The 23,915-nt window shown below is 50.3% G+C and overlaps 1 protein-coding gene across 1 annotated transcript in view; it reads right to left on the bottom strand.

Moving 5' to 3' along the window:
• LOC118220646 (myosin-10-like) overlaps positions 1 to 23,915 on the bottom strand; it is a 30,103-nt gene that overhangs the window by 5,514 nt on the left and 674 nt on the right. Inside the window, exons 3-25 of the mRNA XM_035404663.1 lie at positions 23,690 to 23,785; positions 22,713 to 22,831; positions 20,683 to 20,835; positions 19,371 to 19,544; positions 18,831 to 19,004; positions 17,533 to 17,647; positions 12,257 to 12,450; positions 11,853 to 11,974; positions 11,502 to 11,571; positions 11,189 to 11,349; positions 10,515 to 10,623; positions 10,121 to 10,252; positions 9,604 to 9,810; positions 9,262 to 9,399; positions 8,938 to 9,061; positions 8,653 to 8,824; positions 5,058 to 5,270; positions 4,603 to 4,747; positions 3,207 to 3,413; positions 2,697 to 2,801; positions 1,993 to 2,145; positions 1,635 to 1,883; positions 23 to 235 (exon numbers count right to left, since the gene is read on the bottom strand). Of these exons, the coding sequence (XP_035260554.1) occupies positions 23 to 235; positions 1,635 to 1,883; positions 1,993 to 2,145; positions 2,697 to 2,801; positions 3,207 to 3,413; positions 4,603 to 4,747; positions 5,058 to 5,270; positions 8,653 to 8,824; positions 8,938 to 9,061; positions 9,262 to 9,399; positions 9,604 to 9,810; positions 10,121 to 10,252; positions 10,515 to 10,623; positions 11,189 to 11,349; positions 11,502 to 11,571; positions 11,853 to 11,974; positions 12,257 to 12,450; positions 17,533 to 17,647; positions 18,831 to 19,004; positions 19,371 to 19,544; positions 20,683 to 20,835; positions 22,713 to 22,831; positions 23,690 to 23,785 (3,545 nt within the window). The remainder of the gene's footprint in view (positions 1 to 22; positions 236 to 1,634; positions 1,884 to 1,992; positions 2,146 to 2,696; positions 2,802 to 3,206; positions 3,414 to 4,602; positions 4,748 to 5,057; positions 5,271 to 8,652; positions 8,825 to 8,937; positions 9,062 to 9,261; positions 9,400 to 9,603; positions 9,811 to 10,120; positions 10,253 to 10,514; positions 10,624 to 11,188; positions 11,350 to 11,501; positions 11,572 to 11,852; positions 11,975 to 12,256; positions 12,451 to 17,532; positions 17,648 to 18,830; positions 19,005 to 19,370; positions 19,545 to 20,682; positions 20,836 to 22,712; positions 22,832 to 23,689; positions 23,786 to 23,915) is intronic.

A 23,915-nucleotide genomic window follows, 5' to 3' on the forward strand; every position in this document is an offset into this window, starting at 1 on the left:
TCCGGCGGGACCGTCCACTCACGTTCTTCCCCACGTCGTCCTTGGAGCTCATGAGGTCCTCCATCTCGGCGCGGAGCTGCTTGTTGAGCCTCTCGAACTCCTCCTTGGCCTCCAGAGCCTCCTCCAGGGCGCGGGCCATGGACAGGGCCTTGGTGTCCTTCTCCCGGGCCTCCGCCTCCGCCCGGTCCCGCTCCTCCGCGTAGCGAGCCGAGATGCTCTTCTCCTCCGCCAGCATCTGCCGCACAGCAACGAGGCGCGGGCTAGCAACGAGGCGCGGGCTAGCAACTCCAACGTCCATTCACAAGCACACTGACTAACCCCAACTCCAACGTCCATTCACAAGCACACTGACTAACCCCAACTCCAACGTCCATTCACAAGCACACTGACTAACTGCAACTCCAACGTCCATTCACAAGCACACTGACTAACCCCAACTCCAACATCCATTCACAAGCACACTGACTAACTGCAACTCCAACGTCCATTCACAAGCACACTGACTAACTGCAACTCCAACGTCCATTCACAAGCACACTGACTAACTGCAACTCCAACATCCACTCACAAGCACACTGACTAACTGCAACTCCAACGTCCATTCACAAGCACACCGACTAACCCCAACTCCAACGTCCATTCACAAGCACACTGACTAACCACAACTCCAACGTCCATTCATAAGCACACTGACTAACCCCAACTCCAACGTCCATTCACAAGCACACCGACTAACCACAACTCCAACATCCATTCACAAGCACACCGACTAACCACAACTCCAACATCCATTCACAAGCACACTGACTAACCCCAACTCCAACATCCATTCACAAGCACACCGACTAACCCCAACTCCAACATCCACTCACAAGCACACTGACTAACCCCAACTCCAACATCCATTCACAAGCACACCGACTAACCCCAACTCCAACATCCATTCACAAGCACACTGACTAACCCCAACTCCAATATCCATTCACAAGCACACTGACTAACCCCAACTCCAACGTCCATTCACAAACACACTGACTAACCCCAACTCCAACGTCCACTCACAAGCACACCGACTAACCCCAACTCCAACATCCATTCACAAGCACACTGACTAACCCCAACTCCAACATCCATTCACAAGCACATTGAGTAACCGCAACTTAATGGCAGCTTATGTACGCATAACGGAGTGTAGCACAGTGGGTAAGGAACTGGGCTTGTAAACGAAAGGTCGCAGGTTCGATTCCCGGGTAGGACACTGCCGTTGTACCCTTGAGCAAGGTACTTAACCGGAATTGCTTCAGTATATATCCAGCTGTATAAATGGATACAATGTAAAATGCTATGTAAAAGTTGTGTAAGTCGCTCTGGATAAGAGCATCTGCTAAATGCCTGTAATGTAATGTAACAACCATGGGGATCTCTGAGTCACTACTGATCTTACACTCAAAGACAGCATCATGCAGAGACCTCAGCAGTCTGTCATTTGGAGTGCAACTGAAACTGTAATACATAACCACAAGGGCCCCAGTATCTCCCAGTGAGTCGTTCTATGTGCTCTATGTACCTTCGATCAGACCCCTGAAAGAGCTGCACACTGCACACACCCTCTGAGGAGTGTCTCAGGACTCTACCTGGTCAAACTTCTTCTGCTTCTTCTCCAGGTTGGAGACGATCTGCCTCTGATGGTCCAGGTCCACCATCAGGTCGTCCAGCTCCTGCTGCAGGCGGTTCTTGGTCTTCTCCATCTTGTCGAAGGCCATGGCCTTCTCCTCCAGCCTCTGGGAGGTGCATTCCATGTCCTTCTGCAGCTTCCTCTTCGCCTCCTCTAGACCGTCCATCACCCCCACGTCATCCTCCAGCTTCTTCTTGGTCTCAACCAGCTACAGACACACACACAGACACAGACTGATGATCAGCTTTCCACCCAAAGGAAGCCACAGCTAAGAATACATCCTCAGACATACGTGTGTGTGTGCGTGTGTCCTTCACCTGGGCCTGCAGGCTGGCCAGCTGCTTCTCCAGGTTCCTGCGCGTCTCCTCTTCCTCCTCCTGCTGCTCCTGCAGGCCGCTCTTCTCCTCCTCCAGCTGTCGGATGCGGCTGCTCAGGTTCAGCTTCTGACGCGTCTCCTCCTGCAGCAGCTCCTGCGGTCACAGCCCCAGAGGAGCAGTCAGGCCTCCGCTCACCTCCACATCTCACTAAACCACGTACACCTCCACATCTCACTAAACCACGTACACCTCGTGAACCATGAAACATTCACTCTCTTGCACACCTCCACATCTCACTAAACCATGAAACATTCACTCTCTTGCACACCTCCACATCTCACTAAACCACGAAACATTCACTCTCTTCTACACCTCCATATCTCACTAAACCTTGAAACATTCACTCTCTTATACACCTCCACATCTCACTAAACCATGAAACATTCACTCTCTTATACACCTCCATATCTCACTAAACCATGAAACATTCACTCTCTTGTACACCTCAAGCCAATTAACTACACTGTGCCTGCCTTTGGTATGAAGAAAGGACATCAACAAAGACAGGAAACCTTCTTTACACGCTACGCTAGAATAAAAGTGCAATACATTTACAGATAAATTCAAGAACGCATTGTTTGTGAATGAGATAAATATGGGAGGGCTCCACACTGTGGCCCAGGCTAGCCCTGTCTGTGGCTCACCTGGGTGTCCTGCAGCTGGCTCTCCAGGCTGGAGGCGTCCTTGGCCAGTTTGATTCCCTTCTTCTCAGCCTCCTCCAGCAGGGCCGACACGTTGTCCAACTCCGCCTGCCGCACCGCAGAGAAAGAGAGAGAGAGAGACGAAGAGAAAGAGAGAAAGAGAGAGAGAGGGCAAGCAGCGTCAGCACCCCAACCCCATCGCACACCCACAGGGGGCACGCAGGAGCCCCGCAAGGGATCATTTCGGTTCACTGGACCCCCCTCTGCGCAATCATCATTAAACCAGCCCACCTGAGCTCCACGCTGCAGCGCACTGCAGGAGCCAGGGACGGCTCTGCGGTAGCTAAAAACATAAAGAACTTAAAAAACCCGCAAATGTCTCCATCACCTGCTCCTGATATTTAGCAATATTATAAACACGGAGAGCACCTCGTATCTGCTTTTAACCGATGTGGCTCTCAGTGGAGCAGCAGGACCCGCGGGGGGGGGGGGGGAGGGGGCAGCCTTCCTCACCTGCAGCTTGTGGGTGCGCTCCACCAGCTCGCTCTTGGACCGCTCGCCCTCCGTCACCCTGGCCATGATCTCCTGCAGCTGCGCCTCCAGCTTCTTCCTCTTGTGCTCCGACTCGGCCTTGACCTGCTGCAGCCCCTTCACCTCCACCGCCAGCTCCTTGTTGTCGCTCTCCAGGGTCTGCTTGTTCTTCTCCAGGTTGGACTTGAACTGCGCACACCAAAGGCCTGAGAGTTAAGCACTGCACCCATGGAGCTTCAGATCACCTGTATTACAGACCACACCCTCACACGAGCCTCTATATTACAGACCACGGCCTCACACGAGCCTCTATATCACAGACCACACCCTCTCATGAGCATCTCTATTACAGACCACACCCTCACACAAGGGTCTATATTACAGACCACACCCTCACACGAGGGTCTATATTACAGACAACACCCTCACACAAGCCTCTATATTACAGACCACACCCTCACACGAGCCTCTATATTACAGACCACACCCTCACACAAGCCTCTATATTACAGACCACACCCTCACACGAGCCTCTATATTACAGACCACCCCCTCACACAAGCCTCTATATTACAGACCACACCCTCACATGAGCGTCTATATTACAGACCACACCCTCACACAAGCCTCTATATTAGACCACACCCTCACACAAGCCTCTATATTACAGACCACACCCTCACACAAGCCTCTATATTACAGACCACACCCTCACACGAGCGTCTATATTACAGACCACACCCTCACACGAGCATCTCTATTACAGACCACACCCTCACACGAGCGTCTATATTACAGACCACACCCTCACACGAGCATCTCTATTACAGACCACACCCTCACACAAGCCTCTATATTACAGAACACCCCCTCACACGAGCATCTCTATTACAGACCACACCCTCACACGAGCCTCTATATTACAGAACACCCCCTCACACGAGCCTCTATATTACAGACCACACCCTCACACGAGCGTCTATATTACAGACCACACCCTCACACAAGCCTCTATATTACAGACCACCCCCTCACACGAGCCTCTATATTACAGACCACCCCCTCACACGAGCATCTCTATTACAGACCACACCCTCACACGAGCATCTCTATTACAGACCATACCCTCACACGACTGTCCACCCGAGCATCTCTATTACAGACCACACACCCTCACACGAGCCTCTATATTACAGACCACACCCTCACACGACTGTCCACCCGAGCATCTCTATTACAGACCACACACCCTCACACGAGCCTCTCTATTACAGACCACACCCTGGCACACAGCACAGCACCGGGGGACCCTCTCATCAGCAGCCTGCTCGGGGGTGAAAGGTGTGAGTGCGTCTTTAGCCCAGACCGGGAGGCCCACCCTCTTGGCCTGCTCCAGCTGCTCGGACAGCTCCTCCAGCGCAGTGGAGTGCCTCAGCCGCATCTCCTGGATCTGGGACTCGTGGTTCTTGGTCTCCTCGTCGATGGCCTTCTTCAGCTCAGCCACTTCCTGCTCCCGCTTGGTCCTGGGGGTGTGGAGGTAATGGAGGTTTACATGCCTGCTGGCTCCACGCTGGTCTAGTCAGGGCTGTACAAGAATATCTGGCAAAGTCACTGCCCCTTTCTCAGTGAAATACTGAGTGTTAGATGTCACCATTTCAGATGTTACCAGTCACAAGCTGAAAAGACACACAGACATGGATGAAAATGGAGGAAATCCTGAATAGTACAGGGCAAAGCAGACCCAGCAGCGTAGAGCAGGTACCTGAGCTCTTTCCCACTCAAGCACAGAGCAGTAAACCGCAGCCCCCTACGAGGGCAGGTGTGCGTACGCACCTGAGCTCCTGCTGCGCGGCGGTGGTGTCCAGCGTGTCCTCCAGCTCGGTCTTCAGCGCCTCCAGCTCCTCCCCCAGGTCCCTCTTCAGCTTCTCGGCCTTGTTGCGCGAGGCCTTCTCCGACTCCAGGTCCTCCTGCAGCTCGGCCAGCTGCGCCTGCAGCTCCCGCACCTGCTTCAGCGCGTTGTTCTTCTGCGCCGCCTCCTCGTCGCCCCTGGAAACGCCCAAACGCCTCTCATTACCACAGCACGCCGGCACCCGCGCCTCACTGAGCAGAAAACCCTAAACTAGCGTACAAATTAAACTGTGAGGGGGGAACACTGCAAAAACAACAAAAAGAGGAAATCTAAAAGTATTTTAGTCTTATATTCAGACTTAAAATCATTTCACCTTTTTTTTTTGCTGAATAAGACAAAAAGATTGCCAACGAGGTGCATCATCAAGCATTATGACAATTTCACTCGTCAAAAAAGCGACTTTATTAAAACAAGCAAATATTTTCCACTTGAGAGAAAAAAAGATTTTAAGTCTCGTTACAAGACAAACAAATGAGCAAGACATTTTTTGCAATGCATTATGGGAGGCAAAATTATTTTTTAATATATTTTTATAGTTTTCTAGTTCACACACAGACATTCAGATAGGAGTAGAAGCTGAAGTAGTGCTCATTATCCCTGGGCCCCTCATTCTATGTTCGGTTGAGGTTTGTCTGACGTCAGCAGGGAGAGCCTGTCCACGTTTCTCTGGTAAAATACGCTCCATCTAGTTTTCTCCATGCTAAAAGGACGGCATAGTTCAACAGAGAGCGCTGCCGTAAGAAACCAAAGCGAGGGGAGGCGCAGCTGGACACACACCGGACACAAGGTGGCAGTGTTGTAAACGCTTCAAACGCACCAACACGGAGGGCAGCTGCATGCTCGCTAGCCTGTTCCCACAGACAGGAGCAGTGTAACCAAGACAACCATACTGAGGCTGCATACTCTGTGGTGTGTGTGGTCAGTGCAGATTACACACTGCCAGGTATATTCCTGTACAGCTGGCTCACCTAAATAAGCAATTAACTACCTGATGCGGTACAAATAAGAATTTAAAAAGTTGTAAGATTACCAGTACAAATAAGCTGAGCTTCAATCCAAATACTGACCCAATTTCAGAGGAAATGACATATACTGGGGTTTAAGGCTAAATTTAATAATTCTTAAATAAATAGCACCCCCTTTTTGTTTAACACAAGCCTGAAAATTACATACCCAAAATAAAATGGTTACTATTCTTGAACTTTTCTTTTGACTACAGGAGTAACCTTCTGAAAGGTAACCCTTTGGAGTTTGTTTTCCAAGAGTCAGAGAATATTACTCTAAAAATTACTGAAACAAAGGAACAGAAGCTGAAACACAGTGGAATATATGTATATATTTTGAGTGGATACAGATGCCTGTGGCTGTGCCTTGTGGGCTTAAAAACACAATGCAGCCACAGTCACAATGCCAGACACATGCTGGTTCAAATCTGATGACAATACCACCAGAAATGAGCATTCTGCATTGTTTTTCTGAGAAATGTCCAGGCAGGGTTCCAAAAAGGCCTTCTGGAGCCTCCAAACGGACACTTGGTAACAAACTGAAATTATGGGTCTTTTTAGAGCTGTAAAACTCTACATACTGTATACTATATGCTTGTGAAAGAAGTATGCTTAAAAGTGGCTTGCTTTCCCACTGCCTGTCACCCTCCCCCCTCCCCCTCCATCGCTCCCCCCCCCCCCCCCCCCCCACCTCCCACTCCTTGCAAACTCTGGCAGCAGCAGGTCTGGAAGATAGTAGAAAATATATACATTAGCTATCTAAGTTTACTAATCCACTGATTGAGGTTCATTGTTTGAAGTTTTCGTCAAATACCCCACCCCCATCAACATGTCAAAATATTCTCAATTTTCTCAAAAGTATTTTTTATTATTTTTCAGTATGCCTACTCCTTATTTATAAGAGCACAGAATAATAATAAGAATATTTTGAGAATATATTTAGATGCTCACCGATATAAAATGGGATCAATCCATCACTGAACACGCTTACTGCTGTGGATTCAAAGCTGTTTTCACTGTCCTCCCTCAGAAAAATTCCCTCAGACAAGTTATTTCTTCCTAGGCCTCCAAATGCAGAGTCTTCAGCTTAGACTATGCCATTGCAAAATAACATTTTTAGGCATGAAGTCTCAAGAACGTTGAGACTCATGCACAAAGTGTTCAGCATATACACTGAAAAACATATGGTTTGTTTACGCAGGAGAAACAACGCATATCCTTTTATGCAAGCCAAACAACTGATACACCGTTAGGAACGTAATTTCATTGTCTAAATGCTTCTCGGTCATCACTATAATAGCTTGCCAGTGGCTGGCAGCGTAGTGGGCAGAGGTTACACTGTCCATGCTGAGTCGTTGTGGGTCACATTGGCCATATTGAGGAACTGTGTGGTCTGTACTAGTCAGACAAGCTTATAGGTGGGCTCACTTCTGTCCCAGAGAATTTATACACACTGACAGATAACAACAGTGTTTTGTGTACAATGCTTTCGGCATGTATGCAACAGAGAAACAGACAAAAATGATAATTCCTCCATAGAATTTCTAAGTAAACACTGGACATTCCATCAAGGTTTCTCTGAGGTTTTGGGCCTAAAAATAACTGGATTTTGTTCACTGTGACAGGCGAGGACCCCCCAAGCTTGTTCTGCCACCGCATGTTACAAAACAAGGAACCACTGTTGGTCAAACATTGCCATGGTAAAATAGTTTATAGAGGTAGACCTGTGAGTTTTAACACTTTCAAATGCGACTTAAGGGGTTAAACAGCTAATTGTAAGACAAAAGTCTGACCTAAACTAGTTGACCCACCAAAAATGAAGTGATTTCTTTTCCAAGGTCCAGCACTGAAAACTGACTTCACCTTTCATTTCAGTTCCTTCCCTGCAGCTCCAGTCCCACCCGAGCTGCATTTCAATGCCCTCCCTACTTACGTACAGTCACCATGACACCTGTGAACATTTCCACTGCATTAGGACCTCGCTGATCTCACACAGCTCCTGACAGGCCAAGCAGTCCCTAATGAATGCAGCGGCTGAACTGAAACACCTTTCCTTTGGAGGAAAAAAAGCCTCATCCTCCTCCACCACATCCACATCAGAGCTCATCTGAGAAGGCCATGCTGCTCGCTGCACTCTCCAGTCCACAGATCTACTCAACTGCTGATCCACAGTCAACCAAGTCTTTTCTTAACCGCGATTAACTGCTTAAATCCATTAACTGCCACCACATGACTGCACCTTTCCTGTGGAAAAGACAGCAGTAACACCAGTGTCACCCCCCCCCATTTGTGGGCAACAGCCAAAATATCTGAGAGAAATTGGCACATAGGCTTTGCTGAACAGCTGGGAAGACGCAGCTGTTTTTAATCAGGAATATTAAATATGACGCGTAAATATTAAAGTTAAAGGGACTGAGCCAGAGTGGGCTTCTGAAAGTCATGCTTGAGCCCTGTTACTCGTGCTGGGGCGAGCGAGGGACGTCACATGGCAGGTCACGTGACCGATGGGACTCACCTGGCCAGTGCAGCCTGCAGCTCCTCCTCCTTCTTGGCCAGCTGGACCTTGAGCTCCTCGATCTGGGCCTGCAGCTCGGCGATCTGGTCCTGCAGGTCCGTGGTCTCGGCGTCCAGCTTCCTCTTGGCCTTCTCCAGCTCCTGCCTCGTCTTCTCCTCCTTCTTCAGACGCTCTGGGGCGCACAGTGGACAGCTCGTTAGTCCCAATTGCTCGTTAAGACGGGCTGTGAAGACAAGACACCCAGCATCTGAATATTTTTCTATTGCGCTGGTGAAGGGGCCGCACCTTCCAGGTCCACCATCATCATCTCCTGCTTGTTCTTCAGCTTGCCCAGGTTCTTGGCCTTCTCCTCCTCCTCGGCGAGCAGGGAGGTGATCTCGCCCACTCGGTCCTCCAGAAGTTTCTTCTCCTGCAGGGACAGGGGATCAGAGTCAGCTGCAGGCCAGGAGGCCCACTCCCCCTCCAGCCCCACCCACCCCACTCAACTCTATGAACTACCCCCTCCAGCCCCACCCACCCCACTCATCTCTATGAACTACCCCCTCCAGCCCCACCCTCCCCACACACATCTATGAACTACCCCCTCCATCCCCACCCACCCCAACTCACCTTAATGAACTTGGAGTTCTGGTCCTCCAGGAGCAGGATGTCCTCCTCCATCTTTTTGATCTTGGCTTCAGCCGTCACCTTCTCCAGCTGCAGCTTCTGCCGGGCGGCCTCCTCCTCATCCAGCTGCTCCTCCAGGTCCTGCAGGCACACACACACACACACACACACACACACGCACACGCACACACGCACACACACACACGCACATGCAAACACACACACACACACACACACACAGTGACTGACGGTGTGGTTTTTTTCACATACGAGATCATAAGAAGTAACTTCTCCAGTGGTTGGGATGCTGGTGTTGACGGTGTGGCCGGCGGTGGCCGGACTCACCTGGATGTGCGACTGCATCTTCTTCTTCTCGTTCTGCAGGCTCTGGTTCCGCTCCTCCTCCTCCTCCACGCGGGACTCCAGGTCGTGCAGGATCTCCTCCAGCTCCTGCTTCTTGGCGGCCAGGCGGGCGCGCATCTCCTCCGCCTCCGCGAACAGCTCCGTCTCCGCCTGCAGCTGCTCCGCCAGGATGTTCTTCTCCTCCGTCAGCTGCAGGGCCCAGCAACACCCGCGATTACAAGAGCAGCTCTACACCCACCCGCCCCGTCCCACCCCACCCACACACCCCTGAGAACCATAATGCACACAGTCACAATGATCTAAATTACAGTATGATTATAATGATTATGGAAAGACAGAGATTTGCCATATTACTACTAAAAAGACACTGTGATGTTTAACAGTGATCTTCACATTTATAAAGGATGTCAGTATCTTGGCATCAGATTCGTCAGTATGTCACACGTTCAGCAGTACAGAGTGAAGCGGCAGGACTTCCTGGACGCAAGGCCCCACCCACCTGCTGGTGCTTCCTCTCCATCTCCACCAGCTCTCCCTCCACCTTGCTCTGCTTCTCCTTCACCCTGATCAGCTCCTCATCCTTGGCCTGCATCTCCTCCTCCTGCCGGGTCACCTGGAGCAGTGGCTTCACCTGTGCAAACGGCAGTCAGTGACGCTGGGGGAGGAGACCCATTCAGAGGGAACACACACAGACACAGACACATACACACAGACATGTACACGTACACGTACACACACACACACACACACACACACGGAGTACACACCCACACACAGACACATACACATACACACAGACATGTACACATACACGTGTACACACACACACACACACACACACACACACAGACACATACGTACACGTACACACACACAGACACACACACACACACCTTGGTGAAGAGCCTCCACCACTGCCAGTGGCGCAGTTTCAGGTAGGCTGCGCAGTTCCTCTGCAGCACCTTCAGGGCACTGAGCTGCTGCTGCTTCTTAGCGAAGGCTCTGCAGAAACACGGGGTCATGTGATCAGGCCTGTGTCACAGTTGCACCGAGGACTCTTAAGAGCAAGCTTTACACCGTCCTCAGAGCTGCCCGCTGCTGTGTGGCAGGGCTGTCCTTGTGGGGGTTCACACAGGACAGCCCTGGGCACTGTACAGAAACAGGGACAGGGGCCACATGCACAGCTGGGACAGGGGGCCACAAGCAGCCGGGACAGGGGCCACACACAGCTGGGACGGGGGGAACAAACAGCCAGAACAGGGGGCCACAAGCAGCCGGGACAAGGGCCACACACAGCTGGGACGGGGGGCACAAACAGCCGGAACAGGGGGCCACAAGCAGCCGGGACAGGGGCCACACACAGCCGGGACAGGGGGCCACAAGCAGCCGGGACAGGGGCCACACACAGCCGGGACAGGGGGCCACAAGCAGCCGGGACAGGGGCCACACACAGCTGGGACGGAGGCCACGCAGCCGGGATAGGGGGCCACAAGCAGCCGGGACAGGGGCCACACACAGCCGGGACAGGGGGCCACACACAGCCGGGCCGGGGGCCACAGGTGCTTACTTGCGCGCCAGGTAGCCGCGGCACACGGACTGGAAGTAGATGATGATGTCGGTGATCTTCAGGTCCCGCTCCTCCTCCAGGTGGGCCAGGACCCCGGCCCGGAAGAAGATCTTGCTCTGGCCGATCCGGAACAGGTTCGGGTCCAGCTCCAGGGCTCGGATCTTCAGGACGGTGAGGAAGCAGAAACGAGGAGAGAGAGAGAGGGAAGAGTTCAGCGCAGGGTCAGAGAATCCCAGCAGTGTAATAACTAGCCCCACACTGACACACGGCCTAAAAACTGCAGCAGTAGTATAAGAGATAGATGCGGCTTTACCATCCTCTCACAGGCCTGCTTGCCGTCCATGAAGCCCTTGGGGATGGCGTTGGGGGTGAGGATCTCATACCTGTGAATATTAGAGTGGAGACAGAGGTGTAATGAAAGCCCCCTCTCTGTGTGCTTGTACAGCAGGTGCTGGAGCCAAAGTGTGAACAACATAAACAAGAGGCAAAGTACTGCCCCAGACTCTGACTGGCTCTTCTTACTTGGGAGACAGATCTACATGATGACCTCTAGCAATAAGACGTTTGAGTGTAACTTCACTAAAAATGGCGGAGCTACAGGGTATAAGAGAAGTAAACTTGTGGTAAAGATGTCACAGCCCTACAGCAGGCGACGGCCGGATACCTCTGTCTGAACTCCTGGAAGACGATGCGGTTGGGGAAGCCCTGTCTGCAGATGCGGATCCCCTCCAGAACACCGTTGCACCTCAGCTGGTCCAGGACCAGGTGCGGGTCCAGCTTACCCGCCTGTGAGAGAGAGGGAGGAAGGGTCAGAGAATGAGGGGCAGCTAGGAGAGTTATTAGGGATGGATAACAACCTGCGCCATTCAAACCCATTCGAGGAATTTTATTCCAGTTCACGTTGGCACACAATTTTTTTCTTCATTTTTGAAATTTCTTTTAAAGCTACCGGTCATGTTCTGCTACTGTTTGTTATGCTCCAAAACACCCTTCTCTGCTTTATACAATAATATCCGACAGAGGGGTTAAAAGTAGCGCATGCTTCCCTTTTCCGAAGCAGGCACGCACCCTTTTCTCGTGGTTGGGGATGATGCAGCGGACGAAGTTGGGGTTGGTGTTCCTCAGGGTGGCCATCAGCTTGGTGAGGGACTCCTTGTACAGCTGCCCCACCGTGCGGAACATGCCCTTCTTGGTCTTGTAGGTCGCCCCGAAGGCGGTCTCGTTCATCCCGGCCACCTGGTCCAGGCCCACGATGCGGTCCACTGCCGGCGAAAAAAAGGGGGGGGGGGAGGGGTAGAGAGGCGTGTGAGAGGAGGGGCCGGCCAGAGGCTGGGGGGGGGGGGGTGGGGGGTGGGGGGGGGGCACACACACAGCAGCGCGGAGCAGCGGGCTGGAGGTATGGACGAGATGGATGAGGACGTCTGCACGAGAAGACCTGCAGTACATGACTGACAGCCCGGCGCAGCTTGGGTGGGCGTGGCCAGGGCAGGGGAGAGGGTCAGCCGCCTACAACTAAACAAGCACGAAAAAAGCAACAGAACAGAAACACGGAAATTTGGGTGGGTGGGGGGGGGGGGAAAGGAACACAAAGCCAAAACAAGTCTAACCAAACAGCACAAAAGAAAATGATTAAATGATTTTTTTTAATTTTTTTTTTTTTTAAACGAACCCAGACTCAACTACACGGACAGGCACAAGCACTGATTTGGACTGGGGTTGGGTTCAATCCCCCACCAGATGCCCTGAAGTAAAAATGCTTGCCTTCACGGCATCTTTTAAAATGCAGTCAGCCGGTCAAATGGGACCATTCCTCGTTCTGTGAATGCTCATGAGCCAAACTGGGCACATTAGTCTGAAGCAGATCAATATAATGTCCTTTAAGGATTGCAACATGGATGCCATCACTAATGTACTTTGGATCCACTGGTGGCACTTCCAAGAGGAATGGGCAGAACCAGCGTTTACTGTACAAGACGACAAACTACAGACCAGGGAAACTACAAACATTACTGCAGTCTCCACTGACTGTAAGCTCCATAGCTTTCACATGACAAGAGAAAATGGGACTAAGTGAGACTGACTGTTAAGTACTTTGTGATTCTATTGGAATGAATGTGCCACACAAATATACTATGGCTAAATGCCTGCTCTATCCTTTTCAAAACGAATAAGCGGGGAATTAAATATTGCAGTGTATGGTACTGGAAGACAAACTGTTGAATCCTTTGTGTGGGCCCAGGTAATATTTGAACGTAATCCTGACAGAAACAGCCAACAAAGATTACTGACAGAGGGGAAAAGACATTACACTAATGACAGCAGCCCTCCCTTCCGATACCATGATAGTATTTCTGAGGGGCAAATCTTTTTCTTAAAAAATCCAACTAATTCAACAGTTTAAATTCTGAAAATCTGTCAATTGTGTATACAATTTTTATATAATAAGTTGCATTAAATGATGTATATATATTTTTTTGGTGGGGAGGGGACACACACTTTGTTTAAAAGACGGAAAAACAGACAGTAAAGCCCTCTGAAACTTCCCTAATTGATCAGAAGGCCTGGAGAATGGGAGCCACAAAGTCACAATAAGAGCGCGTGGAGCCACAAAGCCACAATAAGAGCGCGTGTCGGCAGAAGTGCTGCAGGAGGAAGTGCCTCGGCGGGGGAAATGCTTCTGGTGGCTGCTATTTGTTCTCCACACAGTGGAGGAGTCTGGGCCTCACAAAGAATTCAGGGGGGGGAAAAAAAAAACACAAAAACAATAGGGCTGTGTTCATTTCAGAAGCACTGCCAAATCTGCACATTTTTCTCCACTGCAAAAAAAATAAATAAATAAAAGAAAACAAAGTCCAACGAACAATTTAGCAAAACCCTGAATAGAAAAGGGACATCTTAAGGGACATTATAGAGATCCAACATTCTTCTTTTTTTAAAAAAAAATAAAAAATTTTGTCAAATAGTTTGCTTTAAGTTTTCCGTTTTGGCAGCGAGGGACAGGACTGGATACCGATCGCTGTCTGAAGCAGGCTTTTAACAGACTATTTATACCTCTTTCCTTTCAGCAATCTTTCACTTGCCCAGCCAATCCACTGGGCATCAAGATTTGATGTGTTTTTCAGTTGCATGGAAACATGGCTAAAGGACGTCTTTCTCTGAGATTTTAGTTGGTTTTTGCAGAGCTTCAACAAAAAAAAAAAACAAATATGAAATTCCAAATAAATATGAAATTGACATTTCTACAAAAGTGTTAAAAACATTAAAAGAGCAGAACACAAAAAGGGATCCTTCACGACGGGTTCCCATGGCTACCGTTACGAAGCTTTGTTGTGATTATCAAGAAATGGTTCTTAAAAGTGACCAGCCAGATTACATTTAAAGGAGCAATCAGGAAAAGCCATGTGAATTTGGCTTGACTTCCTGCACCACACGTAGACCAGAGTCGTCTCAACCACACACTGACACCCTCTCAGGACGAATGGTCAAGCCACTCAAACAATGACAACAACGGGAGCTGCACGTCACTGCTTTGGCCAATGGAACCGTGCACTGCAGTGTAAGCAGGTAGCACGGTCCATCTCCCCAACAGGGGGCGTGTCCACGCAAGACTCTGGAGAAATCCGAACGTCCGTGGCGAACAAAGACGCACAAACGAACAACAAAAAACCTCACTCATGACGCTGTGGGTGTGTCACTGAGCTGCAGCAAAATGTAGCAGCCGAAATGCAAAAACCGTGTGGCGCAAAAAAAATCCGTCTGGCACCAATCCAATCTGTCCTGAATGACCAGGCAAGGTCATCACTTGGCAACTGAACACCACAATCAGATCATACAAGGTAGCAAAAGCCCATCGCCGTTCTGTGCACTGTGATCCACGTTAAGTGAACCCACAGAACTGAAAAGACCGTAAAGATGGAGAACGGTAGAGCACCTCTCCCAGCATTCCCTCTGAGGTAGTTCAGCTCATCCACACTGATGCCCAGACCAACACTGGCGCAGGTGAGCTGTCAAACACCGCACCTGGGTCTGATTCTGTACCGCAACCTCTCAGAACCGCAACACAATCGCACACAATAATTCATTTCATGAACCTTTCCTCGGTGAAAGCGCTGTTCCTACTTCACCCCCCAAAGCCAAAACGAGCCCCTGACAGCCCTAAGAGCTACACGGTCTTCACGGAAAGGTGAAAAGGATGTCCTCGGCATCTCGGCCCTGATGGTCCAAAACCTCGGCTGAAACCTCTGGCTTTAAACGACCTGTTGACCAGTGAGATGAGCAACTACAGTGGGTTTGCCTGGAGTTAAACGAGACAGTCACGTGCATTCTAAAAGAGCGCTTTATCATTCTACGGACCATAATGCTCCAGGCCAGATCTACCAGCAACATAAGGTTCCCATTAATGATAAAAGTAGTACAAATAAGCAGGGCGCTACGATAAGCAGGGCAAGCGCTAACTCAAGCATCCATAAAGATAAAAAAAAAAACTATAACCATTGTGATATGTGAAAGCCACTCCACAGTTAGCCCTCTGATGGAAGATGGACAAAATAATGCTTTCATCCAATATCCACGACAACGGCCATTAGCAGCACCCTGTGAACTGTGCATTCAGGGTCCTGAGGCCTAACTGCACAGCAGAACTGCACAACAGAATTTGGTCAACTCAGCTGAATGGATGAGGTGGCTATTTGTCGTCAATCAGAATAAGACATCGTTGGAAAAATGCCTTTTATAGAAATGCTTGAAATCAGACTGAGTGAACCAATCAGGATGAGCTCGAAAAGAAGAAGAAAAAAAAAGAATGGCAGAGCTGAACAGCATTGCTGAAAGGTTTCGTTACCTGTTTCACTAGGTTAGTATCAATGCATTAACATCATGCAAGCCTAGTGGCAATGGGTGCTTCTGAAAGTACACAATGCACTGGTAAGCAGAGACCTACAGCATCGTATGCATTCACCTGGAGGGTCATGGAGACTAGAAACATTGTCATAGAAAGAGGCTCTTTGTATAATCTGAATCTCTAGAGCAGAGAAACAGAGAAGGGGAGGAAAAAACAAAAACACACATGCAAACGCACACGCACACACAGACACACACACACACACACATACGCATGCACACACACACACACACACACACACACACACACATACGCATGCACACACACACACACACACACACACACACACACACACAGACACATTCACACACGCGCATGCACACACACACACAAACAAACACACGCACATGCACGCACGCACACACACACATACGCATGCACACACACACACACACACACGCACATGCACGCACACACACACACAAACAATCACACGCACATGCACGCACGCACACACACACAAACACATGTACACACGCAAACACACACAGGCATATGCATGTACACATACATGTGCGCGCACACGCATACATACATGCACAAATATGCACAAATGCACACGCCCAGACACAGATGCACGGACACACACGCATACACACACACACACACACACACACACACAGGTTAGTATTGCACGTGGCTAGAGAGGAAATCAATTCACACATTGCCAAAATGTTATCTAGACGAAGTCGTCATGCACATTACCAGTCATTTAGTCCTGTCGAGTGAAAAAGAAATCCTTCAAAAAACCTGGCCCATCTTCATTTCTACTTTTCATTAATGTAGAAAATGGACTGTGCCAGTGACCTGATAATGACTTTCACTGTTGTTCTACAGTAAAACAATTCAGATTAGAGCTGATCGTGGCACGTGCCATCCTTCTGAAAATGAGTGCTACTGAAAGAGTTTGTGGCCTTGAAAATGACATCACGATGAGGTGGTTCACAAAGATGCAATGTGTGGTTTAAAACGCACTCTGGGGAGAAGGGAAGAGGCCGAATCGCAGCAGAACTTCTAAAGCTTTCGGTCTTGGTTTCATTAAAATCGACGGAAGAAAACGTTTGGTGGCCTGGATTCAATCAACATTTGTCCTACAGAAATAACTTTGACTACAAAATAAAGACAAGTGTTAGTTACTTCCTCACAAGCACAGTTAAGCAACCATCAAATCAACTCGAGAAACCGTGTTTGTGAAGGGGGGAGAAAAGAACGCTTGAGTTCGGACGAGCGTTGACTGGATCCAGGCTTGGATCTATTGGTGTGGGGGGGTGGGGGGGGGGTGGGGGCAGGGGGCGGAAGGGAGACGAAAACAAAAGCAGATGAGAGTGTGGTCTGCCGCCTCATTTCCTTCATTAAGCCTTGGGCCTACACTCCAGCCATTCCTGACAGAGACTGCTGCCTGCCGGTGGGCGCGGCCTAGAGGCCGAGGGGAGGCGGAGCTCACCGTCCTTCCACAGCTCCGCCACGAACTTGTCGGTGGACTGATGGAGCAGCGTGGCCACGTTGTCGTTCAGGGGGTCCATGTTCTTCATCAGCCACTCGTCGGCCTTGTAGTCCACCTGCAGAGAGCCCGGCACAGGGATCCCAAATTCATTTATCCACCCGTTTAATTCTGCACACTTCCTGCCTCCTCATCTTCTCCCCCTAACTGATTAGGAAGCGCCAGCACTATCTCCTCCTGAGTCACTGGAGCTAGCGGGACAGCAGGTGAAGCGTTTGCACTCATCCCAAACATATTCACCTGTACACCCTACAGGCCACACTGCTACAGGATATACAGGGGGAGCCAGTGTAGCATAATGACTAGGGAACAGGGCTGGGGGTGCTGCAGTTGTACCCTTGAGTAAGAGCCTTACTCTAAACTACTTTACTAGAAATATCCAGGTATATACATGGATTGAATGTAAAAATGTTATGTACATAAGTTGCTCTGACGAGAGCGTCTGTTAATTGGCAAAAGTAAAGCAACGTTGACTGCAGGAGGTCTGTAGGTGCCTAGCATGTCAAAGATATGCTCAAACTAGAGAGCACAGTGCCAGCTTAGAGTGTTTCTTTACTGACTGAGCCATCAGGATCTTACAGTGTGTATCTTTAATGACTGAGTCACTCAGGAAGTTAGTGTGTCGTTACAGACTGAGCCACTTAGGAGCTTAGAGTGTGTCTTTACTGACTGAGTCACTCAGGAACTCAGTGTGTGTCTCTACTGACTGAGCCACTCAGGAACTTAGTGTGTGTCTCTACTGACTGAGCCACTCAAGAACTTAGTGTGTGTTGTTACTGACTGAGCCACTCAGGGGCCCTTTCAAAGGCTTGCACAGATACACGGTCACGTGATTTGGGCCATGCGCTGTGCAGCGTCTCTACGGACGTGAGGCCACACACGAGTGCGAGCTGAAGGGCCTCGAGTTACACAACTGTTTGTGCTCTCTTCCAAACCTCGCGTTAAATGTGAAACACATGTTCGCTCTAGACCGTGGTGCACGACAGGGGCATCGTGTGGTTAGAGCGAGATTTCTCCTTTACAGAGAACTGAGAAAGACTAGCCTTCCCCCCAGAGCAACGTGCATAAAAAATGCATCACTCGGTATTAAAGGACAGTGTTATTGTTCTTTTCATCCAAAAATGAGAGAAACCGCACCCGCCCTGCAGAATTCGCCTAGGCCCTCCCATTGGCGGACTTTGTGCTCATGCAAAAATGGTCAAACCCTGTGCCCGCTGACTTGCGGCCCCCGGGGACCGTACCCTGCCGGCGTAGTGGATGATGCAGAAGTCGGCCTTGTCCTTCAGCTGCCTGGGTTTCTGGAACTTGGGGTGGGTGCCCTGCTCCTGCACCAGCTTCTCCACGAAGGTCTTATCCGTGGCCTTGGGGAACCAGCACTCCTCGTCCAGCAGGGCCAGCACGCCAGGGGGGTTCGCCTGCAGCGTGGCGCGAGAAACGACACTGAGAAATCACACAGTGAAATCATGCTGAGAAATCACACTGAGAAACTACACTGTGAAATCACCCTGGGAAATCACACAGCGAAATCATGCAGAAAATCACTCAGAGAAATCACAAAGAGAAATCACACCACAAAGTTACAGAGAAATCACGCCAAGAAATTACAACAGACAAATCACACTGAGAAATCACACCGAGAAATAACCCTGGGAAAACACATCGAGAAATCACAAGGAGAAATCACACCAAGAAATTACAACTGAGAAATCACCCTATCGGCAAAGGTAATACAGGAGGACTCCAATTCTCAGAAAGACCGCACAGGGCTGGGAAACACTGACCGGCCTCTCGATGAGGTCGATGCAAGGCTGCAGGTCCAGGCCGAAGTCGATGAAGCTCCACTCGATGCCCTCCCTCTGGTACTCCTCCTGCTCCAGGATGAACATGGTGTGGTTGAACAGCTGCTGCAGCTTCTCGTTGGTGTAGTTGATGCACAGCTGCTCAAAGGAGTTCAGCTGTGGAGAGCAATAAAGCGAGAGAGAGCGAGAGAGGGAGAGAAAGGGTAATGAAAAGAGAGAAAGGGTAATGAAAAGATCATTAATCTTAAAGTAGACCGCCACACTCTCACTTCATGTAAAAACATTTTGGCACCACACTTACGCAGAAATGGCATTTACTATGGACTTCCTTACTAGTAATGTGTCAAAATGCCAAGAGAACTGATCCAGATGAGTGATTTCACCCAGGTTGCATATGTATAGTATAACAACAATGGCTGATGTTTTTAATTAGCTTTTATTAGAGTTCACGCCATTTTTATTTGTTTCTCTGTATTTTGCTTGGCTTTGAGTGTTTCTCCACATTTCTGCCTCCTGGGTGCCTGTGGGTGGAAAACAGCTGCCACAAATCAGGCAAAAAAGTCTGGATATTTGCTGTGGAGGTTTTCCTTGGAACAATACCTCTACTCAAAGCAGAGCCAAAACACAGTGCATTTCGCAAAGTCCATTATAACTCAATTTACAAAAAAACCAATAAACAAAACGTACTTACAAAAATAATGCACTAGGAACTGACTATAATTTGCACAGGTTACACTGAACCGTTCACTTTTTGACCCAAAAAAGAAAAACTGAATTGGGCAGCAAGACGAGCTGCTCTCCACTTCTGCCCGTCATCCAGCTTTACTCGAACCCAGGGCTCCACACTATCTTTCCACCATAGTCCTGGAACTATCTCGAGAAACTATTTTAACCGTGCTGAAGAGACTTTGGGGCAGTGAGAGGGGCTGGGTGCTCAATTGGCTCAAGCAGAGTCATATGACAAAAGATGATGGGGGGGGGGGGCATATTTCTCCCTTTCATCCTGAAGGCATCCCAGGGATGATTTCTGTTCAACTGAAACTCTTTTTATTTTTCACCCCTGGGACATCAGGACGGCGTTGGTCTCGAGCTCCACTGGAACCTGATGAAATGAAGACACAGCACTGCACTGGACAGACTGAGAGAGACACCCAGACTCAACTCCCTTCACCCTTCAGCAAGCCTCCGGCTTCCTGCGAGCGAAGGCAGGTTTCTAACACCACCCTTCCCCAGGGGTTCATACCCAGGCCGTGTCTGTGGGGCCGGGGAACGTGGGAAACGCGGGGAACGGTACCTGGAAGATCTCGAACCCGGCGATGTCCAGGATGCCGATGAAGGAGGCGCCCTGGCGCTTGGTCCTGTCCAGGGCCTTGTTGATGCGGTGTACCAGCCAGCGGAACAGCCTCTCGTAGGTGGCCTTGGCCAGGGCCTCCACGGCGAAGTCCGCCTGGGAGGAGGGAGGAGGGGAGAGGAGAGGAGAGGAGAGGAGAGGAGAGAGGAGACGCGCCCGTCAGGGGGGAGAGCAGGCAGCGTCCTGGGGTGACCGCAGACAGACCACCACAGACGAGCTGCTGTGTATCAGTCACACAGCACCAAGTCGCAGTACACCTCTGTGACCCCTGACAAAAGGCCAAATGAACCATCCTCACGGGTAGACCAGTGTCAGGCGGCACGACCGATGAGATCACAGAAAGGTCGTCGTGCATTACCTCAGTACATGACCCGCGCTTACGCAGGTCACTGTTCATAAAACTGACCCCGCATCCTCACATCCCAGCCATGCTTGTGGGATACGAAGCGCTAAATTGAGAGAATGTGTTGTGCGTTAAAATCTCATAAACCCGATATAAAACTTGATATTTTCCTGAAAGGACGGTAAGAACCTCAGTAAGTAAAAGCATATTTTCCTTTCAAAACCAAGTTTTATCAAAGATTTTCTTTTCCAGATTTGCGAGTCCCAATTGTGCGTGTGTGAGCACCTCTGATTGCTGGAGTAGCCTGTCAATTTGCGGGTGGAGAAGCAGATACGCTGCAGCCCGCACGCACGCTGGCACTGTCGCCACTCCTTTATCCACTCATTAAATCTGATGGCCAGATTAAGAGATCGTACGAGTCCAATCCAGCGCAGGCACAGGGTCACATCTGGTCTCTGTCTGCAGTCATTTCACGGTAACCGACGGTTACCCTCTGGCCGCCTCTCCGCGTCAGTCGGGTGGCGTTTCGCTGTGACGTGCAGCGACGGCAGAGGAGCGATCTACGGGCAGGTGCCTCTGGGTGCGTACGCGTGAAAAAGCCCGCTGTCCTTACGAAGGACAACCTTCTGCTGAGCGCTGAATTTTCTGCAGAGACTCTGGCCGACGGCGTCAGCGCTCCCCACACATCCTGAATGGATTCTCTGCCGCACGAGATGAGGTGTGGACTTGCGTAGCCGTAAGGCGTAATGTTCAGGGGCACTGGGCTTGCGGGTTCCATTCCCAGCTGGGGCATTGCCGCGGTACCCTTGGGCAAGGCACACAAAACCTCAACTGCTTCAGTTAAATATCCAGCGGTATTAATGGACTGAAATGTAAAAAAATGTGATCTGTACAAGCTGCTGTGGATAGCAGCATCTGCTAAATACCAAATGCAATTAAAAGTACGGTTTCCAAGGCCCGGAACTTCAGTGTTCAAGGAGCTCAAAAAAAAAAAAGCGTCCCCAAGACGTAAGTCCCGACATGCTCCCTAACTCATTCCGTTAAATGCTAATCAGGGCTGGCTGATTACCCCCCTTTCCCTCCCTCTCCCCCCACCATGTAAGAGGATATTGCCCCACTTAGTCCTGATACCTTTAAAATGAAGCCTGCTTTTCCTCAGAGGTGCTCAGTGTTACCAAATAGAAGCGTTATCATGGAGATGGGACTACAAAGATTCCCTCGCTGTATACAGCGCTATGTGAAGAAGACTAATGTAGTTGGCAGTTAGCATTGTCTATGGTACTTTACACATAATAAACACATCTACTCCTGTTCCTGGGCTCCAGGCCAAGCTAGCGCTGTACCTGGAGCGGGCCAACACAGCGCCAGTCCGAGCTAACTCCCTCTGGCAATGCCTCTGCCTGGCACTGCGATGGGTCAGGCCATGTCTGTGGAACGTACGGGGGATTAAGAGTACACTAAGCACCCCAGAGCTTGACGCGTGACATTCGCCGATTACCGAGTTAATCTATCTGGACCTGGAACGCCTTCCCCAGTAATTCTACCTGGGGGACAGGCTTTTTTGGGGCACACCTTGGTTACGGTCATGCGGTAGACCCCAACGTGCTTGCCGAAGGCGGGACCCTCCTACCTGCTCTTTGGTCTGTGCTTTCTGGACGTAGTCCCTGCCGACCTTGATTCGCGGGGAGAGGATGGCGCGGGTGAACTCCATCACGTTCAAGCCCAGCAGGTGGCACAGCTTCTGGGCAGCTGGAAGCCCGGGAGGAGGAGGAGGAGGAAGAGGAGGAGGAGGAGGATGAGGACAGAGTTAGAGTTGGAACTAGTTCACTTAAGGATCCTTTCAAATATGAGCCATTTCCTCACAAGAGCGCCTGACACGTTCCTGGCAGTGGGAGCTGCACTTCCATAACTGAGGATAACTCATCTCCCCAACTGTCAAAATATCCCACGGCTGACCATTCATGGAGAAGAGAGTATTTTAAAAAAATACATACAGGCTCCACATTTTTCCAAATGAATAATCCCACATGTCATACATAACCTTTTAGGTATGCGTAAATATCCGTGAAATTGAAAAGGAAACACCGGCTGTTTATTGTACCGTCGAGTAATGGGCATTTTTAAAAAAATAAAATAAAAATCCTTCCTTTCTTTCCCCATCGTACGAAATGGAACTGGCGCGATTCTGTATTTTTCACCGCTGGAGTTCTGGAAGAAGGCGAGACTAATCAATCATTCATCGGCCCTGATCGCCAGGCACATCCTGCCGCTGCCAGAGCTCTGCTCCTGACAGCTCCCAGCAGCCCCCCTGCTCCCTGCCAATGGGGCTCTATGGAGCCGGATGGAGGCCGTCGGCGGTTGGGTAATAAGTTAGCCAGCGCAGCGGCGCTAGCGCTGTATCTGATAGCGGACGGCCCGGCACGGCACGGCGCGGCCAAGCTGTGCGAGCGCCCCGGCGCTTCCTGGACAGGAAACGCTACATGACAGGGACACCGCTCGCGAGCGTCTGGCCAACAGGAAACAGCTGCGTCTGCGCTCCACATGCGCGGAGCCGGACGAAGCCGCTCCTTCCCCCTGCGCGGGGCCAGCAGGGCGGCGCCGTCTCACCTGTGTTCTCAGGCATGGAGGCCTGGTCTGTGTTCCTCTCCTTCTTGAACACGATGTTCCCAAACTGCAGCACTGAGGACACCACCTTCAGCATGGCTGCAAACACAGGGACAAGTCAGCCGGTAAAGAGCCTGCTGGACACGGTGTGACACCGGCTCCACAGAGCTCACAGTTCTGTACAGGAGGCAGCATCTTACCAGACTCAAGTTAATGTGCGTGTACAACG

The sequence above is a fragment of the Anguilla anguilla genome, chromosome 2 (genome assembly GCF_013347855.1).
Source record: "Anguilla anguilla isolate fAngAng1 chromosome 2, fAngAng1.pri, whole genome shotgun sequence".
Classification (NCBI taxonomy): Eukaryota; Metazoa; Chordata; class Actinopteri; order Anguilliformes; family Anguillidae; genus Anguilla; species Anguilla anguilla.